The following is a 15,547-nucleotide window of genomic DNA, read 5'->3' as shown; positions in this document are numbered from 1 at the left end:
TGTGGGCTGAAAATTCAGGTGTGGGCTTGCGACAGGCCAGGACTTGGCTTTGAGGACTCGCCATCAGCTCCACTGCGCCCTGGGGAGAGCTTCCACGCTGGGACAGGGAGAGGCAAGCTCCCATTAACACCCTGGATGAAATAACAGCGTTTAACCCGGTTGCTATGTCCCCTCGAAGCGCTGGAAGACGCATCCAGCCGGCAGGAATGAGGAGGACTGGAGCTGGGGGGAGGGAGGGGAAGGGAAATTAAAAAAAAAAAAAAAAAAAGGGAAAATGCCACTTGCTGCAAAGCGAGCGAATTCCCCAATAAACCCGAATCTGCTGAGAATACATTTTACAAACATGCAGCGAAGTTGGCCGCTTTTGTTTGGGCGTTTGTTAAGCATTAACTAAAGAATGCCATGGTCCAGCCTGCTCGGTGTGAAATCTAATTCCTCCCCTTGCTGGAGCCATGGCATGGAGTGTTCAATTTTTTTCTCTCTGTAGGACTGCAGCCTTCTGGTACTCCAGCCAAAAAGCACTCATATTTTAGCGAGCTTAGCCTCGGCCCCGTTGCCAGGCAGTAAAGCGAACACTTGTCCGCCTCGGGGGGAGGGAGGCGCGGAGACGGGGACGGGTCAGGCGAGCAGCCTGGAAAAGCGTCCCCGCTCCGTGCTGCCGGCGCGCTCTCTAAGCGCTGCCCTGCTCGCTTGCAAGCAGGCAGTGAAGCAGCGTGGCGAGCCCCGGCGTGGCCGCAGCCCGGCGCCCCAAATTGCTGCGCTCTGTGGATTCTCCGGTGTCTAGTAAAGGCTGAGCACAGGTGGTGCCCCCTGCTTCCTTCCCCGCTCCAAGCACGTATTTCTCTCTTGGTGATGCCACGAGCAAAGCGGAACATGCAGCAGCACAGCCCCCGCGCAGACCTTTCCTCAGCGCCTTCCAGGCCGTCCCCTCCCCTGCGCAAGGCAGAAGGCACGTATTTTTTTCCCAACCGAGCCCCGCGAGGGGCCAGATCCATGGTTGATAGAGACTGGCATTTTTCCACCGCCGTCCCACCGTGGGTGCCTTCCTCCCGTCCCCCGTTACGACCGGTGACAGTGAGTGAGAAGATGACCCGGTGCCAAGACAACTCAATCCAGCTTGCGTGCTCCCCGTGGTGCAGCGCGGCCGGCCGCTGCTCCGGCCGCCCCCGCTGCCGCTCGGTGCGTGGGGGCCGCGCTCTCCCCGGCGAGCGCCCCGCTCGCGCCAGCTGCCCTTGCAGCCTCCGGCGGGCGCTGCCGGCTCTGCCAGCCCACGCGGGGGGTTAGCCGTGCCCCAAGGCTGGCGAGCCCCACGTGGGGCTGCAGGCCTGCGGCGAGTTTTGTCTGGTCTCTGTGCAAAGACTCAGAGACACGGAGGCTGCGTAGCCTCTGCTGCTCGTCACACGCCTGCTCGTGGCTGCCGGCACCTTTCGTGGCTGAGGACTCGGGGGGAAAGGCTTTTGCTGCACTTGCCTTCATACAACCACCCCCTGCAAAGCTGCTCGGATGTTAGCAGCAAGGCCCTGGGTGGGAATCGCAACCTTCAAGCTTCCAAAAATAATTTCCACCCCAGGCTGGGGGCATTTTGAAGACTGTTTCTGTTCAAAGCAGGAACCCACTGCACTTTTTACTGAAACTGCAGACATTTGACCAAGCCCTTTCTTGATATTATTTTGGTGCTGTTCTTTCCATTACTAGCGCTGAACATCGCTTATTATTAATGTTATTAATAGCACACCTCTCCTTTCCCGTGAAACTGTGCATCTGTGGCAACACGGCCGTTTGGGAAGTGCCCCTGTTCGCGTCTCCCCCGTCTCTCCGTGGGCCCCTCGTGCCTTCTCCTCCCTCTCACCCCAAGGACTTGGGCCCTTTAGTCCAAGACCGAAGTGGATGCTAAAATGCACGCTGCAGAAAGCCTGCGCGTCCCCGCTTCGGTGCGATGCCCGTGTGCGGTTTGTCCGTCACCATTTCGTGACGGCGGCCCCGAGCCGCCACGGGAAGGCTCCCAGGGCTGCGACTGGCATGCCGCGCACAGAGGCGGCAGCCGGGAAGCGCCTGTCAGTCACGGCCCCTTTCACGGTGCCGGCTCGGGAATAAAAGGCGGAGAGGCGCCTTTGCCGAGCCCCGTCGCTGGCGCCACCGCGGCCCCGGTGAGAAACGCCGGCCGCCGCTCCGGGCCCCTCCGGTGCTGCCTCCCACCAGTGCCGTGGCCCCGCCGACGGGAAGTCAAGCTCCGAAGGGTCCTTCCGTTGGACGTCCACCCAGGGAAAAATGATGGACTCCAGTGGGTTTTTTATTTGCAAACTTTCCACATTGGCTTGTTCTCGAGGCTTTTACTGAGGCGCCCACCGCGTTTGGGGTTGTCCTCCCAGGACACTAGGGTGGTGCCGGTCAACCCTTGCAGGCAGGGCTGTGATTCGGTGGTGTCACCAGCTGTTTTGGACGCCGGGGTGTCCTGCCCCCGCGCCTGGCAGCTTCATACATGGCTAAACAAACCCAGAGGCGGTGAGCTGGGCCTGGTTTAGCTTTTGAACTGTACAGCATGGAAAAAGAAAACCCTCCTGAAAACTAAAGCCTGCTCTCTGCAGCAGGAGCTGCGGCAGGAGTACGTGTGCTCCTCTTGTCTTTGCTGGGTGGGGAATCTCTTGCTTTAAACCCCGTCGAAGCCCCTGGCATGATCTCTTTGCCTCGGGCAGCCCTGGGCAGAGCCATGCCTTTGCTCCCCTGTGCAGCGCGCCGGGTAGAAACGTAGCCTTGAAGCCCCGTTTGCAGCTTTAGAGGGGCAAAAAAGGGGTGGAGGAGTGACACGACAGGACATTTGCTCCGGAGTCTGCTGCTTGCAGCAGCAGGGAGTTGGGTACAGCGGGGCAGGGCTGAAGTTCCCAGAGGTGGAGAAAAACATCTCTGCATCCTGGCTGGGGTGTCTTGTTCAGGCACAACACTAAATTAATTGCCTGGTCAGGGACTAGAAGAGAATTTTCCTCCAGCCTCCTCCCAGGTGGGCCATGGGGTTATCCATGTGTGAGGTTATCCGTATGGGAGTTATCCGTGTTTGGGGTTATCTGTGTGTGGGGGTTATCTGTGTGTGGGGGTTATCCGTACGTGGGCTTATCCCTGTGTGGCATTATCCATGTGCAGAGTTATCCATGCATGGGGCTATCCATGTGTGAGGTTATATGTGTAGGGCTATCCCTGCGTGGGGTTATCCCTGCGTGGGGTTATCCTTGTGTGGGGTTATCCCTGCGTGGGGTTATCCCTGCGTGGGGTTATCCTTGTGTGGGGTTATCCCTGCGTGGGGTTATCCATATGGGAGTTATCCATGCATGGGATTATCCCTGCAAGGGGTTATCCCCATGTGGATTGCAATTTTGGTGGGGGGGGGTTGCAATTTTGGGGGGCTTTGGCCTTTTAGTACCAAAGATGTGGGTTTATCATGGGGTTATGAGGTGTGCTCTATAGCTTCATGCTGTGGGGGAAGTTTTCTGGGTATTTTGCTGCATCTTGTGCCGCCTGGGGGTGGGACAGTCCTACTTTCGGTGGTGAAAGACACCGCGTCCTTTCCACACCCCATGGATAGGTTGTAGGTACATGAACCACAGTGGCATGGAAGCCAGCGGGCAAAGCTCTTGACAGACCCTTCCTTTTTGAAGGAAAACACTGATTTTCTTTTAGAGACCATGAGAGAAGCGCCCCCCCCCCCCCCCCCCCCCCCGCTGCAGGTGGCACAGCTTGTGCTCCGGCCAAGGCCGGGCTCTCCGGAGGCTGCTCACGGCTCTGCTGCGGGCCCCTTCGCCTTAGCGGGAGCTGCTGCAGGCTCAGCGGTTTGGAAATTAAGCCATTTATTCCGGGCCTAAGCATATCCTGAAGAGTCGAATATTAGGCAATCATTTACCTAGATCTAACGCCTTCATCTTCTGCAGCATGCTAAATGCTCTGGGCTTAGGAAAATCCGTTGTTCGGTTGATGCTGATGTGTCTAATTAGCGCAGGTTTACTGCTTTCTAATCAATGCACTGAGAACAGATATTTTGGGCACATTCATTCGTGAAGATTAGGCAGCACTAACTTAATAGCTTATCAGTATTTTATTACCGAGAACTCCTAGTAATCCCAACAGGTAGGGTTTAAACTTCATTTAAGCAGGATGAGAACGTGGTGCCAGATGAATACAAATGACCTCCGCTTTGACATAAAAGAGACATAATTAAATACGAATTGGCTACAGAAATATACAGTGTTAACACCAGCCTGCACTTCTCTGAGCTAGGGCTGGGATGAATGACCCTTCAGAAGGGATCCTTTCAAGGGAATATGCACACCTCTCTTCCCAGGGGATTCGTAGTGATATTTGGGATATATATATCTTAGAGACAGACGACTGTATGTAAACCTGGGAAATTAAGGTTGAACATACGAAAAGAAAAGCTACTAATGGCATTGCTCGGCATTTCGAACTCCTGACTGCCCACCTTTTATCTGATGATTTTTTTAACCCGCAGTGCTGAAAATTTCAGGATGCTGGAAGGAGCTGGCCCAGAGCCCTGCCAGGCGCTGCCCCGCAGCTGGGCACCAGCGCCTCTTCCTCGCCTCGGAGAACGAGGCTGGAAGGAAAGGCGGCGGAGGCCTCCCTGGCAGATGGTTTTTCTTACAGCCCCCCAGTTAAAGCAGCGCCTGTTAGTGGGGGGGGGACGTCCCCTGCTTCGAAGCATCCCCATCCGGTGCAGGGAGCGACCGCAGCAGAGCCCCAGAGCCCCGCTGTTTCCTGGTGCGTTCGTCGAGCTGCGGGCGGACGGACTCCTCTCCCAGCTCGGATACAGGGAAAAACCTGCCCCATGGGCCCCGGCGCGGAGGGAGGTGTCAGGAAGGAGGCGAGCTGATTTATGCTGGCGTCCGCCGGAGCGTGGTGGGGAGGGAGCGCTGCCGCGAGGATGCTTTCCAGGTGGCTGTTGCTCGCGGATCGGAGCACACGTTTCCCCCCGCTCGGCCGCGGCAGATGAGCTCACTGGTGCGTTGAGGGATTTGCTGGACGTGTCCAGGGCTCGGATGGCGGGTGGGAAGAGTGCGGCGGCGTGCATCTGTGAGCGCGGAGCCTGTCTCCCGGAGAGGCGCTCGCCGCGGCCGTTACGGCAAAGCCTGGGAAAGAGCCGAGCTGTATCCACCGGGTGACCGTGTCCGTCGCCGTGCCGCGCGGATGTGCACACAGATGTGGTCGGCCGTCCACCCCACTGCAGCAAGGCTGCAGGGCCTTTCCCGGAGTCGTTCAGCACCAAAATCCTGCTGTGCAGCCGGGGTTAAACCCAGTCTCCTGGTTGAGCCCATGTGGCTCCTGGGCTCTGCCCCAGGACGAGCAGACTGGCACAACGGCTTGGGATGAAGCCACCAGGAGGGAGCTGATACTGAAGAAGGAGGACGTGTTTGGAGGCCCCGTCCTTGTCCCTTAACACCCCAGCCCCAATGCATGGAGAGAACAGCTGGTGGGTGGCTCACCTGGCCAGCTGTGGTGCCCGGGCAGCTGTGCGCACATCTGTCCAGCAGCTGCTGGGTGCCAGAGCCCGCTCCCAGCCCGGGGGGCACGAGGAGGCGATGCGCCACGGGTACTCCCACGCGGGGAGCCAGAGCGGCTCCTCTCCAGGTGTGCGCCAAGGCTCCCGCCACGGGCTCTGCCCCTCTCCAAGCCAGCACGACGCGCGGCTCTGCCGCGGCCCGCTGCCTCCGCGCGGCAGGGAGCGTGGCCGGAGGAAGCGGTTAATCGGCTCCTAATGAGCCGGGCACAGATGCTACCAGCTGCTGCGGGTTCTCACGGGCTCGCTGCCTGCGCGCCCCAGCCCGTTCGGCCCCCTCCGGCAGTTTGCACGCTGACTGCATTATTTATCTGGCTGTTGGGCAACTAAAATGAGGCAAAACGAAGCCTGCGCCTGGCTGGGATTTCAGGAGCGCGCGGGCAGCATAGGAGCTGGCTGCTCAGGGGCTGCAGCAAGGCTCGTGCCCCTTCGCTGCAGGGGAGCTTTGGCAAAGCCCACTGCGTGCTCAGCGCTGCAAATCTGGCAGGTCGACACTCTGTGCCTCAGTTTCCCCACCCAGAGAGCCCTGCCCGGCTCTCTGCGCTGTCGTGGTGATGCACACATTAAAAAACAAGGTGCTCAGAAAAGCAGGTTCAGGAGGCAGCAGCGTCAGGTGAGGCACATAAGCACCCGAACCAGGCCAGTTTGGAGCCAGGCAGTCTGCTCAGGGCCATAAATGCAAGACATTTCCCATTTTTCTGGTTGTTTTGCTGCAGGGTTTGCATACATCTGGACTTCTCCTTACTGGAATGGCACTGACTCAGCACTTTTCATTTCCTGCATGTTTTCTCCTTTTTTTTGTAACAGCAAAAAATGTTTTAAATCCTTCTGCTCTGAGGCTCTGGGGAGGCAAGTTTGCCGCTGTTTTGCGGGAAACCTCCAGGATGGGAAAGATGTTCAAAGGAAATGGGACATTTATAACTGCTTAAACTCTTTAAGCAGAGCTTCGATGTCTTTTTTTAAATATATATATATATATATATATATATATATAAATATGAACTCAACAACAAACTCCAGGCAGCCCCTCCAGGCCTCTTCTCTGGCAGGTCTCAGCCGCAGAAGCCCCGCGCGTCACATCGGGGCCGCGGTGGTGGGAGCCCCCCATGGAGGCTGGGGCTGCGGGAGGCCTGGATGCACCCCGCTCCCTGCCCGGTCCCTGGGCATCTCCGGGGAGGGCCACGGGAGATGCTCTGAGATAACCTCTGCAGGATGTGCCGCTGACTTACGGCTTCTCTTTCGAGGCCAAAATCATCCAGACAGGGGAATAATAAAGTCCAGTTCCCACAGATATTTAGAACAAGGCTGGGTAAACAGGGATTTTTTCTTTATGGGGCCCAAGCCAAAACACAGATATTTGGGGGTGACAGAGAGGCTCTGCTTTAGTACCATGAAAAATCCATATCGGGGGAAGCGTCTCATTCACTTAAAACATCCAGCCGAGGCTTTAGCTCCAGATCCTTCAAAGTCCTCTACGCTGATTTTACTGTGGTGCTCCCTGCAGGAGGCAAGACATATATTGCTATTACTTGCCCCGTTAACCATCTCCTGGGGCTTTGGGCACAATGTGGGCCTGTATCCACACCCCAGATCTGCCAGCGACAGCAGGGAGCAAGATTTTCTCCCCATCTCCCCCAAAGAGTGGCCATCACCCTGAGCCCCGAGCTGGTTTTTGTAGGTGCTTCTTGGGGGTCATGGGTGAGTCTGCGAAAGCTGCTGCAGCCGTCAGCATCTCCTTATATCCAGGAAATAGATGGTGGGCTGGCCTGTGAGGCAGGCGGATGGGCAGAGTTAATAAAACTCTTGTGGGCATGGTGTGTGTGCCCCTGTCCTGTTGTGACGGTAGCCGGTGTGTTAGGTTTGACTGCATCAGGTTTCAGCTGAAGCATCCAGACATTGGGATCTTTGTCCGTTGCCTGCTTTGATGGCGAACGTTGTGATAGGTTCAACCCGCAACGCCAAAGTTGGCCCAGAGACAGCAGCCCCCCCCATCGGCATAGGGCAAGCTTGTACAGCCAAAGCCCTGACGGCTGCTGGGGGAACAGGGGAGAGCCCGTGCTGACACGCCCCCCACCCTATGTGGCCGTGATGCTCCCTCCCCTCTGCGGGCACCCCAGGGCTCCCTCCTCGCCGCCGGGCGTCCCACCGGGGTCTTCTCTTTGCTCCCCCAGGCTCTTCGCGGTGAAGTGCACCGGGTGCCTGGAGGCCATCGCGCCCAGCGAGCTGGTGATGCGGGCGCAGAAGAGCGTCTACCACCTGGGCTGCTTCTGCTGCTGCGTCTGCGAGCGGCGCCTGCAGAAGGGCGACGAGTTTGTGCTGAAGGAAGGGCAGCTCCTCTGTAAGGGCGACTACGAGAAGGAGCGGGAGCTGCTGAGCTTGGTGAGCCCGGCTCTGTCGGATTCTGGTAAGGGGCCGCCCGCGCTGGCCGCCACACCGCCCCGGGGCTGCCGGCACCGCCTCGGCCCCAGCCCCCCGAGCCCCCTGCAACCAACCCCCCGGGCAGCAGGGAAAAGCTCAACGAGCCCCGCCGGGTTTTCCAGCCAAAGCTGTTTCCAGCTGGCGTGCTTCCCAGCCGGGGCTTTGCTGGTGGTGGCAGGGCCACGAGCAGGGCACCTGGGCAGCGGCGTCGGAGGAGGCCCGGAGGGTGCTCTGCGGACCGTCCTCGTCGTGTTGGACATGGGCTGCTGCTCGTGCCGCTCACTCTCTGCTCCCAGTCTGCCCCCTTCCCGGGGTGCCCGGCCACCCCGGGGGCCGCGGCTGGAGGTGGGCGCAGGGGAAGGGGCTTCCTGCAGCAGGGCTGCGCCTGGCCTCCTGCTCCGTCCCGGATGCTAATACTGGGGAAGCTTTCTGGCTGTTAATGAGGTTAGGTTTCCCAGAGCATCAGATCAGCATTTGAATGCATATCTACAGTCAATGAAAATAGTATTTGAATGTTTCCCAGGAAGACAAATTTAGTAAGAAAACGCAGCAATGGAGGCTGGGATGGGGGGTAAAAAATGAGCTTTTAGCAGATCTCTTTGCGCTAACGATGTCCCCAAAGACCCCTGCTCCTAGCAAGGCTACGTGGCCACATGCCATTTGCCTGGGTCACGTTGTCGTTCACGGGTTTCCAAACAGCACCCGGCTCCTCTTGGAAAACCTCATCAGGGGAAAATCTGCTTTGCGGAGCGTGCATTTACCTTTGCAGTGCCATGCTCGGACAGGGGCGGCCGGCCCGCTGGCGGGAGCCTGCCTTTCCCCACTAGCACAAAGCCCTTGCGGAAAAAAAAGAGCATCGCTGGCTCCACTTAGGAGGGGGGAGCCGAGGCCCGAAGCGGGGCAGGTCCCACTCGGCACCCAGCTCACCGGCACAGCTCGGGGGGGGTGAGTGGGGAGACGGTGGCGGCTTTGGCGCCGGCGTTGTGAGAGCTGCCCAAAGCCTACGTTGCTTTTTCATATTGCGATCTTGCGGAGCGAGAGCCCGGTGGTTTTGCCGTGCCGTCTGCAGGTGGCTCTGCCTTGGGAGAGACTGCTCGAAGAAAAAAAGCCCTCCCCCAAAATAACGATGATAAAAGCAAAAATAATCACTGAGGAAAGAGGAGGAGGTCACTGAGTGACTGTCCGATGCCGGAGTGAAGGAAGAGGCAGGAAAATGCAGAGATTCATTGCACTGGCTCTGGCTCTTGACTTAGGCCTGGGAAAGTCCATTTGGAAAACACCCATCTCGGCTCTTAATTGATTGACGAATTATTATTTTTCCTTCTGGGATATGCAAGCTCTTCTAGTTAAAATAGGAACCAGCAAGGAAACGTCAGGCAGGAAAACAAGCGCAACAGCCTCCTGTCCCCGTAGCGCTTTGGGTTTGCTCCTAGTCGGGGAAAAGGGCAGTTTGGGAAAGGTTGGGGAGCTCTTTCTCCCCAGCGGCTCCGCGTCCTGTGGCTCCGCTGCCAGCGCTTCTGGCTGAAATGAGAACCAAGTAGCAAAAAATCCCCAGGGGAAGCAGTGATTTCGGGGAGGCTCCGGCCAGGTCCCACGGGATCAGGAGGGCCGTGCACACCCGTGGCCGGTCGGACACGCAGCCGGGACCCGGCACCTGCGGCGGGCTGCGGCAGGCGGTGCGGGCTCCCCGCTTTGAAGCCCCCCGTCCTCCCCGTCCCGGCCCCCGCGCACCAAGGCCACTTTTATGAGAAAGCGCAGATAAAAAGCGAGCCATATGTTGCCCGTAATCTCCCAAACCCTCGCTTCAATTACTGCCTCCCCTGAGCCTCCGCAGCCGAGCCTGAGTAAACAAGCCCCTCTGAAAGAGGAGCCCGCTTTCCAATTAAAAGCGTCCTAGTGTTTCGCCTCTCCCTAAATCCTCCCAGGCGAAGAATGGCCCTTCGCCGGCGCGGGGAGCGGGGCGCTCGCCCTGGCCGCCGAGCCGGCGGGTCGCGCCGAGGGCACGCCGCACAATATCCACGGCCCCCGGCGCTTTCCCATGTGACGTCAGGGGCTGCCTGAGACGGTCATTAATTTCTCCCTCGTTCGGGGAGAGGCTTGAAAGGGAGAGTTAATTAAAAATAATACCCCCGCCAAATCCGGCTCCGCTGCTCCTTCTTTTTTCTCCGGCACTCAGAGGGATTTGGGGAGCAGGTGTTGGGGAGGGAGGGCTCGGAGGGGAAGCGGGGGGGCGCTCGAAGCTGCCTTCCCCCCTCCTGGAGCACTCTTTTTTGAGCATTATTTGCTCGATATAGCTGGTGAGCCTCCAGCACCCCCCTGCTGAGCTGGTCCCCGGCGGGACTGGTGGCTGCAGAGGTATTCGGGTGGCCACCTCTCGTTAAAGTGCAACGGGGTTTAGGCACCTGCATGTCTCCATCAGTTGACACCCTCCCTGATACATGTGAAATTTCTCCCCCTGTATACCCCCACACCCCCTATAATCAAAATTAAACCCTGTCAAGTTTCAGGAAAACAGGCAGCTAGATGGAGCAGGGAAATCACATTTGTGCCCGTGCTGAGCAAAGGGCAGCGGGCTCTGCCCAGGGCCCCCCCGGGCGAGCATCACGCGGCGTAGCCCCGAAACGGGGCTCCTACCGAGCCAGCTGTGCAGCCAGCGCCTGCGTCGCGAGGTTTCCAGCCAGCAACCTGGCTTCAGTGTCAGGGCAATTGCCAAACAGATCATGGAGGACTTGCTGGAAGAGTCTGTAAGTGATTTGCAGCTTGCAAGAGGGAAGGACCTGCGCTGTCAACCCCCCGTGACAACCCTTCGCTGCTGGGTTATTGATGTGGTGGTGGAGTTGCAAATAGAGCAGGCTGGTAAGAGGCAGAGTAGTCCAGCCTGCTTTCCCATAGCAGCTCGTGACGAAAGCCCCATAGCACCGAGCGGAGAGGACCTGGGCAGCATTCCCTGGGAATGCGGAGAGGACCTGGGCAGCATTCCCTGGGAACGTGAATGAGCAGCGAGAGCTGCTTCAGCAAGCACTGGAGGAGTGAAACTTGAAGTGGTCTGGGCTTTTGTCAGGGGAGGTTTTGAGAAAGGCTGTGGGTGGGGAGAAATATAAGCAAGGACACCCCTCAGAGTTATGGTTAAAACTGTGCTTTAAGTGGAGTTGATCTCTGTGGTAGGGAAAAAAAGGGCTGAGGAGGTCCTGTACGGTGGTTGTCCACACCGTTTTGGGGCTGGCACAGCCCCAGCACGGTCTTGTGCTGTGCCAAGCCCTGATGGGGTTGGGAGGACACCAGCAACCTCTCGGACACCAGCTGTGCTGCGCAGACGGCCCTGGAGCTGGAGGACAGTCCTTGGCGTAGTTCATTCACTAGCACGGATGTGAGCTGCCCATCTCTGTCCAGATGTGTCCTCAGCTGTGGTCTGGAAGGAAATCCCTGTAGGGCAGACCCACTTTTGGGTCGGATGCAGTGAAAATGAGATGTTTCTAGAGTTTCACACTGCAGCTGCTCAAATCTTAGCATTTTAACTCCCCCAGATTATTTTGGACATGCTGGAATACAGACTGTGCTGCCTGTTGTCTGTAAAGGACCTGCTTTCTCTTTTCCAGGCAAAAGCGACGACGAAGACAGTGTCTGCAAAATGGGCCAAGCCTCAGGGAAGGGTACCGAGGATGGGAAGGACCACAAGCGGCCCAAGCGGCCCCGCACGATCCTGACCACTCAGCAGCGGAGGGCCTTCAAGGCGTCATTTGAGGTCTCCTCCAAGCCGTGTAGGAAGGTATGGAGAGAAGGGCCAGGCACCTGCCCCGGAAAGCTCGCAGTCCTGCCCGCCTCCATCCCCGGAGGCAGTGCCGGTGCTTGGCGAGCTCCCAGCTGCAGGGGTGGCTCCTGGCTGGTGCTGCCCTGCGACGTGGGGCAAGGGCTTGTCCTAGCCGCTCTGCCCCCTCCGAAAACCACCCTGGGAAGCCAAGCAGACCCCCTGAGCTGACTGAGACACTGCTGTTGTGTCCTCTCTTCAAGGTGCGGGAGACGCTGGCAGCCGAGACGGGGCTGAGCGTCCGCGTGGTGCAGGTCTGGTTCCAGAATCAGCGAGCGAAGGTGGGTGGTGCGGGGACAACCCCGGTGGGTGCTGGGGGCTCCTTCCCTCCTCGCTTCACTGGGGGGATGATTTCACCCCCCTGCCTTTGCCCATTCTTCTCACCCAGATGAAGAAACTGGCCAGGAGGCAGCAGCAGCAGCAGCAGGATCAGCAAAACACACAGCGCCTGAGCTCAGGTACCCTGAAACCTTGCACCAGCCCTCCTTACACCCCCACGAGCCTTCCTCATGCTCAGGGTGTTCCTGTGTCCCTGCCGGCAGCGTCCCCTCCAGGCTTCCCAAGTACCCCGCGCCTCAGGCCCTGCAGGGAAGGGCTGGGGCTCCTCAAAAATAGCAACCCCAGAGCAACCCGGTGGTTTGCTCTTGTCTTCCAGCCCAGCCCAATGGAGGTGGCAGTGCCGGGCTGGAGGGGATCATGAACCCGTACACCTCGCTGCCGCCGCCGCAGCAGCTCCTGGGCATGGAGCAGAGCGTCTACAGCTCCGACCCTTTCCGGCAAGGGCTCACCCCGCCGCAGATGCCCGGAGACCACATGCACCCCTACGGTAAGGCTCTGAGAGGTGCTTTTGCCGTGCCTCAGTTTCCCCTTGTGGTTATATAGGGATGATGCTCCCCACCATGGGTGAAGATGTTGATGGGCTTCCTCCCCTTGTGTGGCCATGTCCTGGGGAGCTTCTGGGAGCAGGGCTTGGCCAGTGGGGCTGCACTGTGGACCTGGGGCGCCAGTCCCACTGGAGGCTGTCACCCATGGGCCACGGCATGGCACAGCATTTTTGGGAGCCTGAAGCATCAGGGAGAGCAGATGGGGGGGCAGAGCTATCCCAGTGTGCCGCCCTTCAGTGTTGCTTCTCTTCTGCTCCTGCAGGTGCTGAGCCCCTCTTTCATGACTTGGACAGCGATGATACCTCACTTAGCAACCTGGGCGACTGCTTCCTCGCAACGGCGGACGCGGGGCCCCTCCAGTCGCGGGTGGGGAATCCCATCGACCACCTTTACTCCATGCAGAGCTCCTATTTCACGTCCTGAGCGTTGCCTCCTGCCGCAGGGCAGGCGCGGACACACGTGTCTGTCGCTTTACCTGGTGAGCGGCTGCCGAGGCCGCAGGCAAGAGGGGTTTGGGAGGGAGGGGGAGTCGACACTGCTGGGATGCTGTCAAACAATATTTTGTAGCTTGGTATTCCCAAGGACTGAATAACTTATGGGTTGCATAGTTTCATGTTTCTCTTAGACTCCTAGGATTAGAGACAGGAGCGTTCATTGCAGCTGGCTGGTGGGTTTTCAAATTTCAGACGTGGCCCCCAATTTCTAATTTTGGCATGGGGAAAGGTAGGGAGAGGGAAACTAGCCACAGGGGGGAAAAATGTTCCTGCGAGACCGTCCTGGCACTGTATCTCCTCCATGCGACCTTTGGTCCTAACAGCAGAAAGAGCAAATTGTTCATCTTTGTCGTGGGAGTTTGCAGTGTCAGCCTGGCTTTGAAATTTGAAAAGCTGACAACAGTTTGAGGAAACACAGGGAAAATTTTCTGTGCAGTGCTGTCTGCTGTGGCTTTTTCCCTCTGTTGCTCTACTGGCATGAGCGCTCGCTGTTTAAACACAGGGACTTTTAAGATAGATGTTCCCATGCGAATATAGAAATGTAGAAACCCCTAACATCTCCCCGTCCGTGAGGCTGGGGCTGTGTGTGTGTATGTGTGTGTGTGGGCACGCACGTGTGTGTGTGTGTGCAGAGCCGTGTGGCTGTGTGTGATATACTGCACAGGCACACCTGCCAGATTGTATCAACAAAGTTTATTTCTAAGTCTATCAGAAATTTACTGTACAGCAAAAGTAACTTTATTTTCAGCGTGAACCATATTTAAGGAAATACTCAATGCACTTAAGTTATAAGATGAAATAATTTACTTTTTATAAACGTTATGTTTAGGTTGCAAAAGCCCAGTGGCAGGCAAGGAACATCAGTTCATTTCAGGCAATAGGTTCGGGTTTGGGGGTTGGTTATTTTTGGTGCTCTCAGGTTGCCCCGCTGGTTTTAAAGGGCAGTTGAAATGCCAGGCAGGGCCAGCTCCAGGCGCGGGCCAAGGAGCCTGTTGCCTCTGTCAGCAGGTCGATGGGGACAGCAAAACTGAACGGTTGTCTGGGCTCTAGGAAATGCAGGAGCCCCTATTGCCCGCCTCGGGCTGAGAATCCCTTTGGGTGGAGGCTCAGCAGTGCCCGGCACCTGCAGCCAGCCTGGCAGCCCAGTTCATCTCCCAGGGGTCTTTGGGACAAAGCTGGTGGTGAAAAGGAGAGGACACCTGCATTTCCTACCCACATGCTCAGATTCATCTCTGCAGAAGCCATGGGAACCTCGGGAAAGTTTTCCTTAGAGTCAAGCCTTCAGCTGACCATCACCTCATCCCTACTCTAGTTTTCATGCGTTGTGTCCTTTTGCGCTGCTGTTCACAATTTATGTAAACAACCTGTAAAGACATGCAAGTGACTGTGAGACTCAAAATACTGGCTCATCGCCACAGTATGAGCTGACACTGAATGTAATGGGGTCTGGAGGTGGCTGACCCAGCAGGAGATGCTGACACACTGTCAGAAATCGCATACCAAGATAAAATTAAAAAAAAAAAAACACACAAACCTCTGCAAAAATGGCTGGTCTCTTCTTGCGTGAGGTGTCCCAGTGACTCATAAAAGGAAGGGTTTGAATATCTCCAAAGAAAGAAGGGTGTTGGGTAGGGTATAGTGAGACAGCAGGGGAAGTTTCTGCTCTTTAGGCTTTAGATATCAGATACTCTCTGGTCTAGGACTAAACTGATCCTTGACATTCCTCTGTTGCCAACAGACAGAGATTGGCAGATCTAGAGGGTGATTCCTCTGTCTTTGATACCCAGCCGAGGTGGCAGGGAAGGGTTTCCTGGGCTCTCCACCAGGCACAGCAGGACCTTGGAGTACTAGTTTAGCTGTAAACAACCAACTTTTAGACATCTACATGCAGTGGAGATGACTCCCACCCAAAATGACCAAAGAAAAAGGGAGGCCAGACACCAGGCAACCTCCTTTACTACAAGGAGGGATTTTGTAGAAAGGAGATGGGCAAAAAGAGAAATAGAAAAATGTTTGCCTGTTTCCCAGCTTTCTGCATGGGCTCATTTGAGCTTTTACCTCCAAAAAACACTGCTTCATGTTTTCACTTGCCTGCAGTGTTTCTGTGCTCTTAGCATTGCGGGAAAGCTGGACAAGCCAGGGCAGCAAGGATGCCAGCAAAGACCCTTCTGGAATGGATGAGTTCTGGTCTGCCAAGGGAGTTTCCCAGGCAGATGAAACTTGCCGTGCTGGCTGCGGCTGAAGATGGCAAAGAGGATGCAGTGGTACTAAGAGCGGTGTGTGATGACTGATGGGAACGGCTGACTCCACTGGCCTTGCCCCTGCTTCCCCCCTGTGCCCTGGGATCAGGAGTGGACACCCAGGCCAGCTGACGGACAAAGGGTATAAG

At 57.1% G+C, this 15,547-nt stretch overlaps 1 protein-coding gene across 1 annotated transcript in view; it reads left to right on the top strand.

The window, feature by feature from the left end:
* The window catches only part of LMX1A (LIM homeobox transcription factor 1 alpha), a 48,592-nt gene extending 33,901 nt beyond the window's left edge, over positions 1-14,691 (top strand). Inside the window, exons 3-8 of the mRNA XM_026123328.2 lie at positions 7,729-7,961; positions 11,572-11,741; positions 11,984-12,061; positions 12,169-12,238; positions 12,436-12,606; positions 12,927-14,691. Of these exons, the coding sequence (XP_025979113.2) occupies positions 7,729-7,961; positions 11,572-11,741; positions 11,984-12,061; positions 12,169-12,238; positions 12,436-12,606; positions 12,927-13,087 (883 nt within the window). The 3' untranslated portion in view covers positions 13,088-14,691. The remainder of the gene's footprint in view (positions 1-7,728; positions 7,962-11,571; positions 11,742-11,983; positions 12,062-12,168; positions 12,239-12,435; positions 12,607-12,926) is intronic.
* Positions 14,692-15,547: the final 856 nt, after the last annotated feature.

This window comes from Dromaius novaehollandiae, chromosome 8 (genome assembly GCF_036370855.1).
Source record: "Dromaius novaehollandiae isolate bDroNov1 chromosome 8, bDroNov1.hap1, whole genome shotgun sequence".
Taxonomy (NCBI): domain Eukaryota; kingdom Metazoa; phylum Chordata; class Aves; order Casuariiformes; family Dromaiidae; genus Dromaius; species Dromaius novaehollandiae.
The sequence above is the reverse complement of the archived record's forward strand: the minus strand, read 5'-3'. Positions and strand labels throughout refer to the sequence as shown.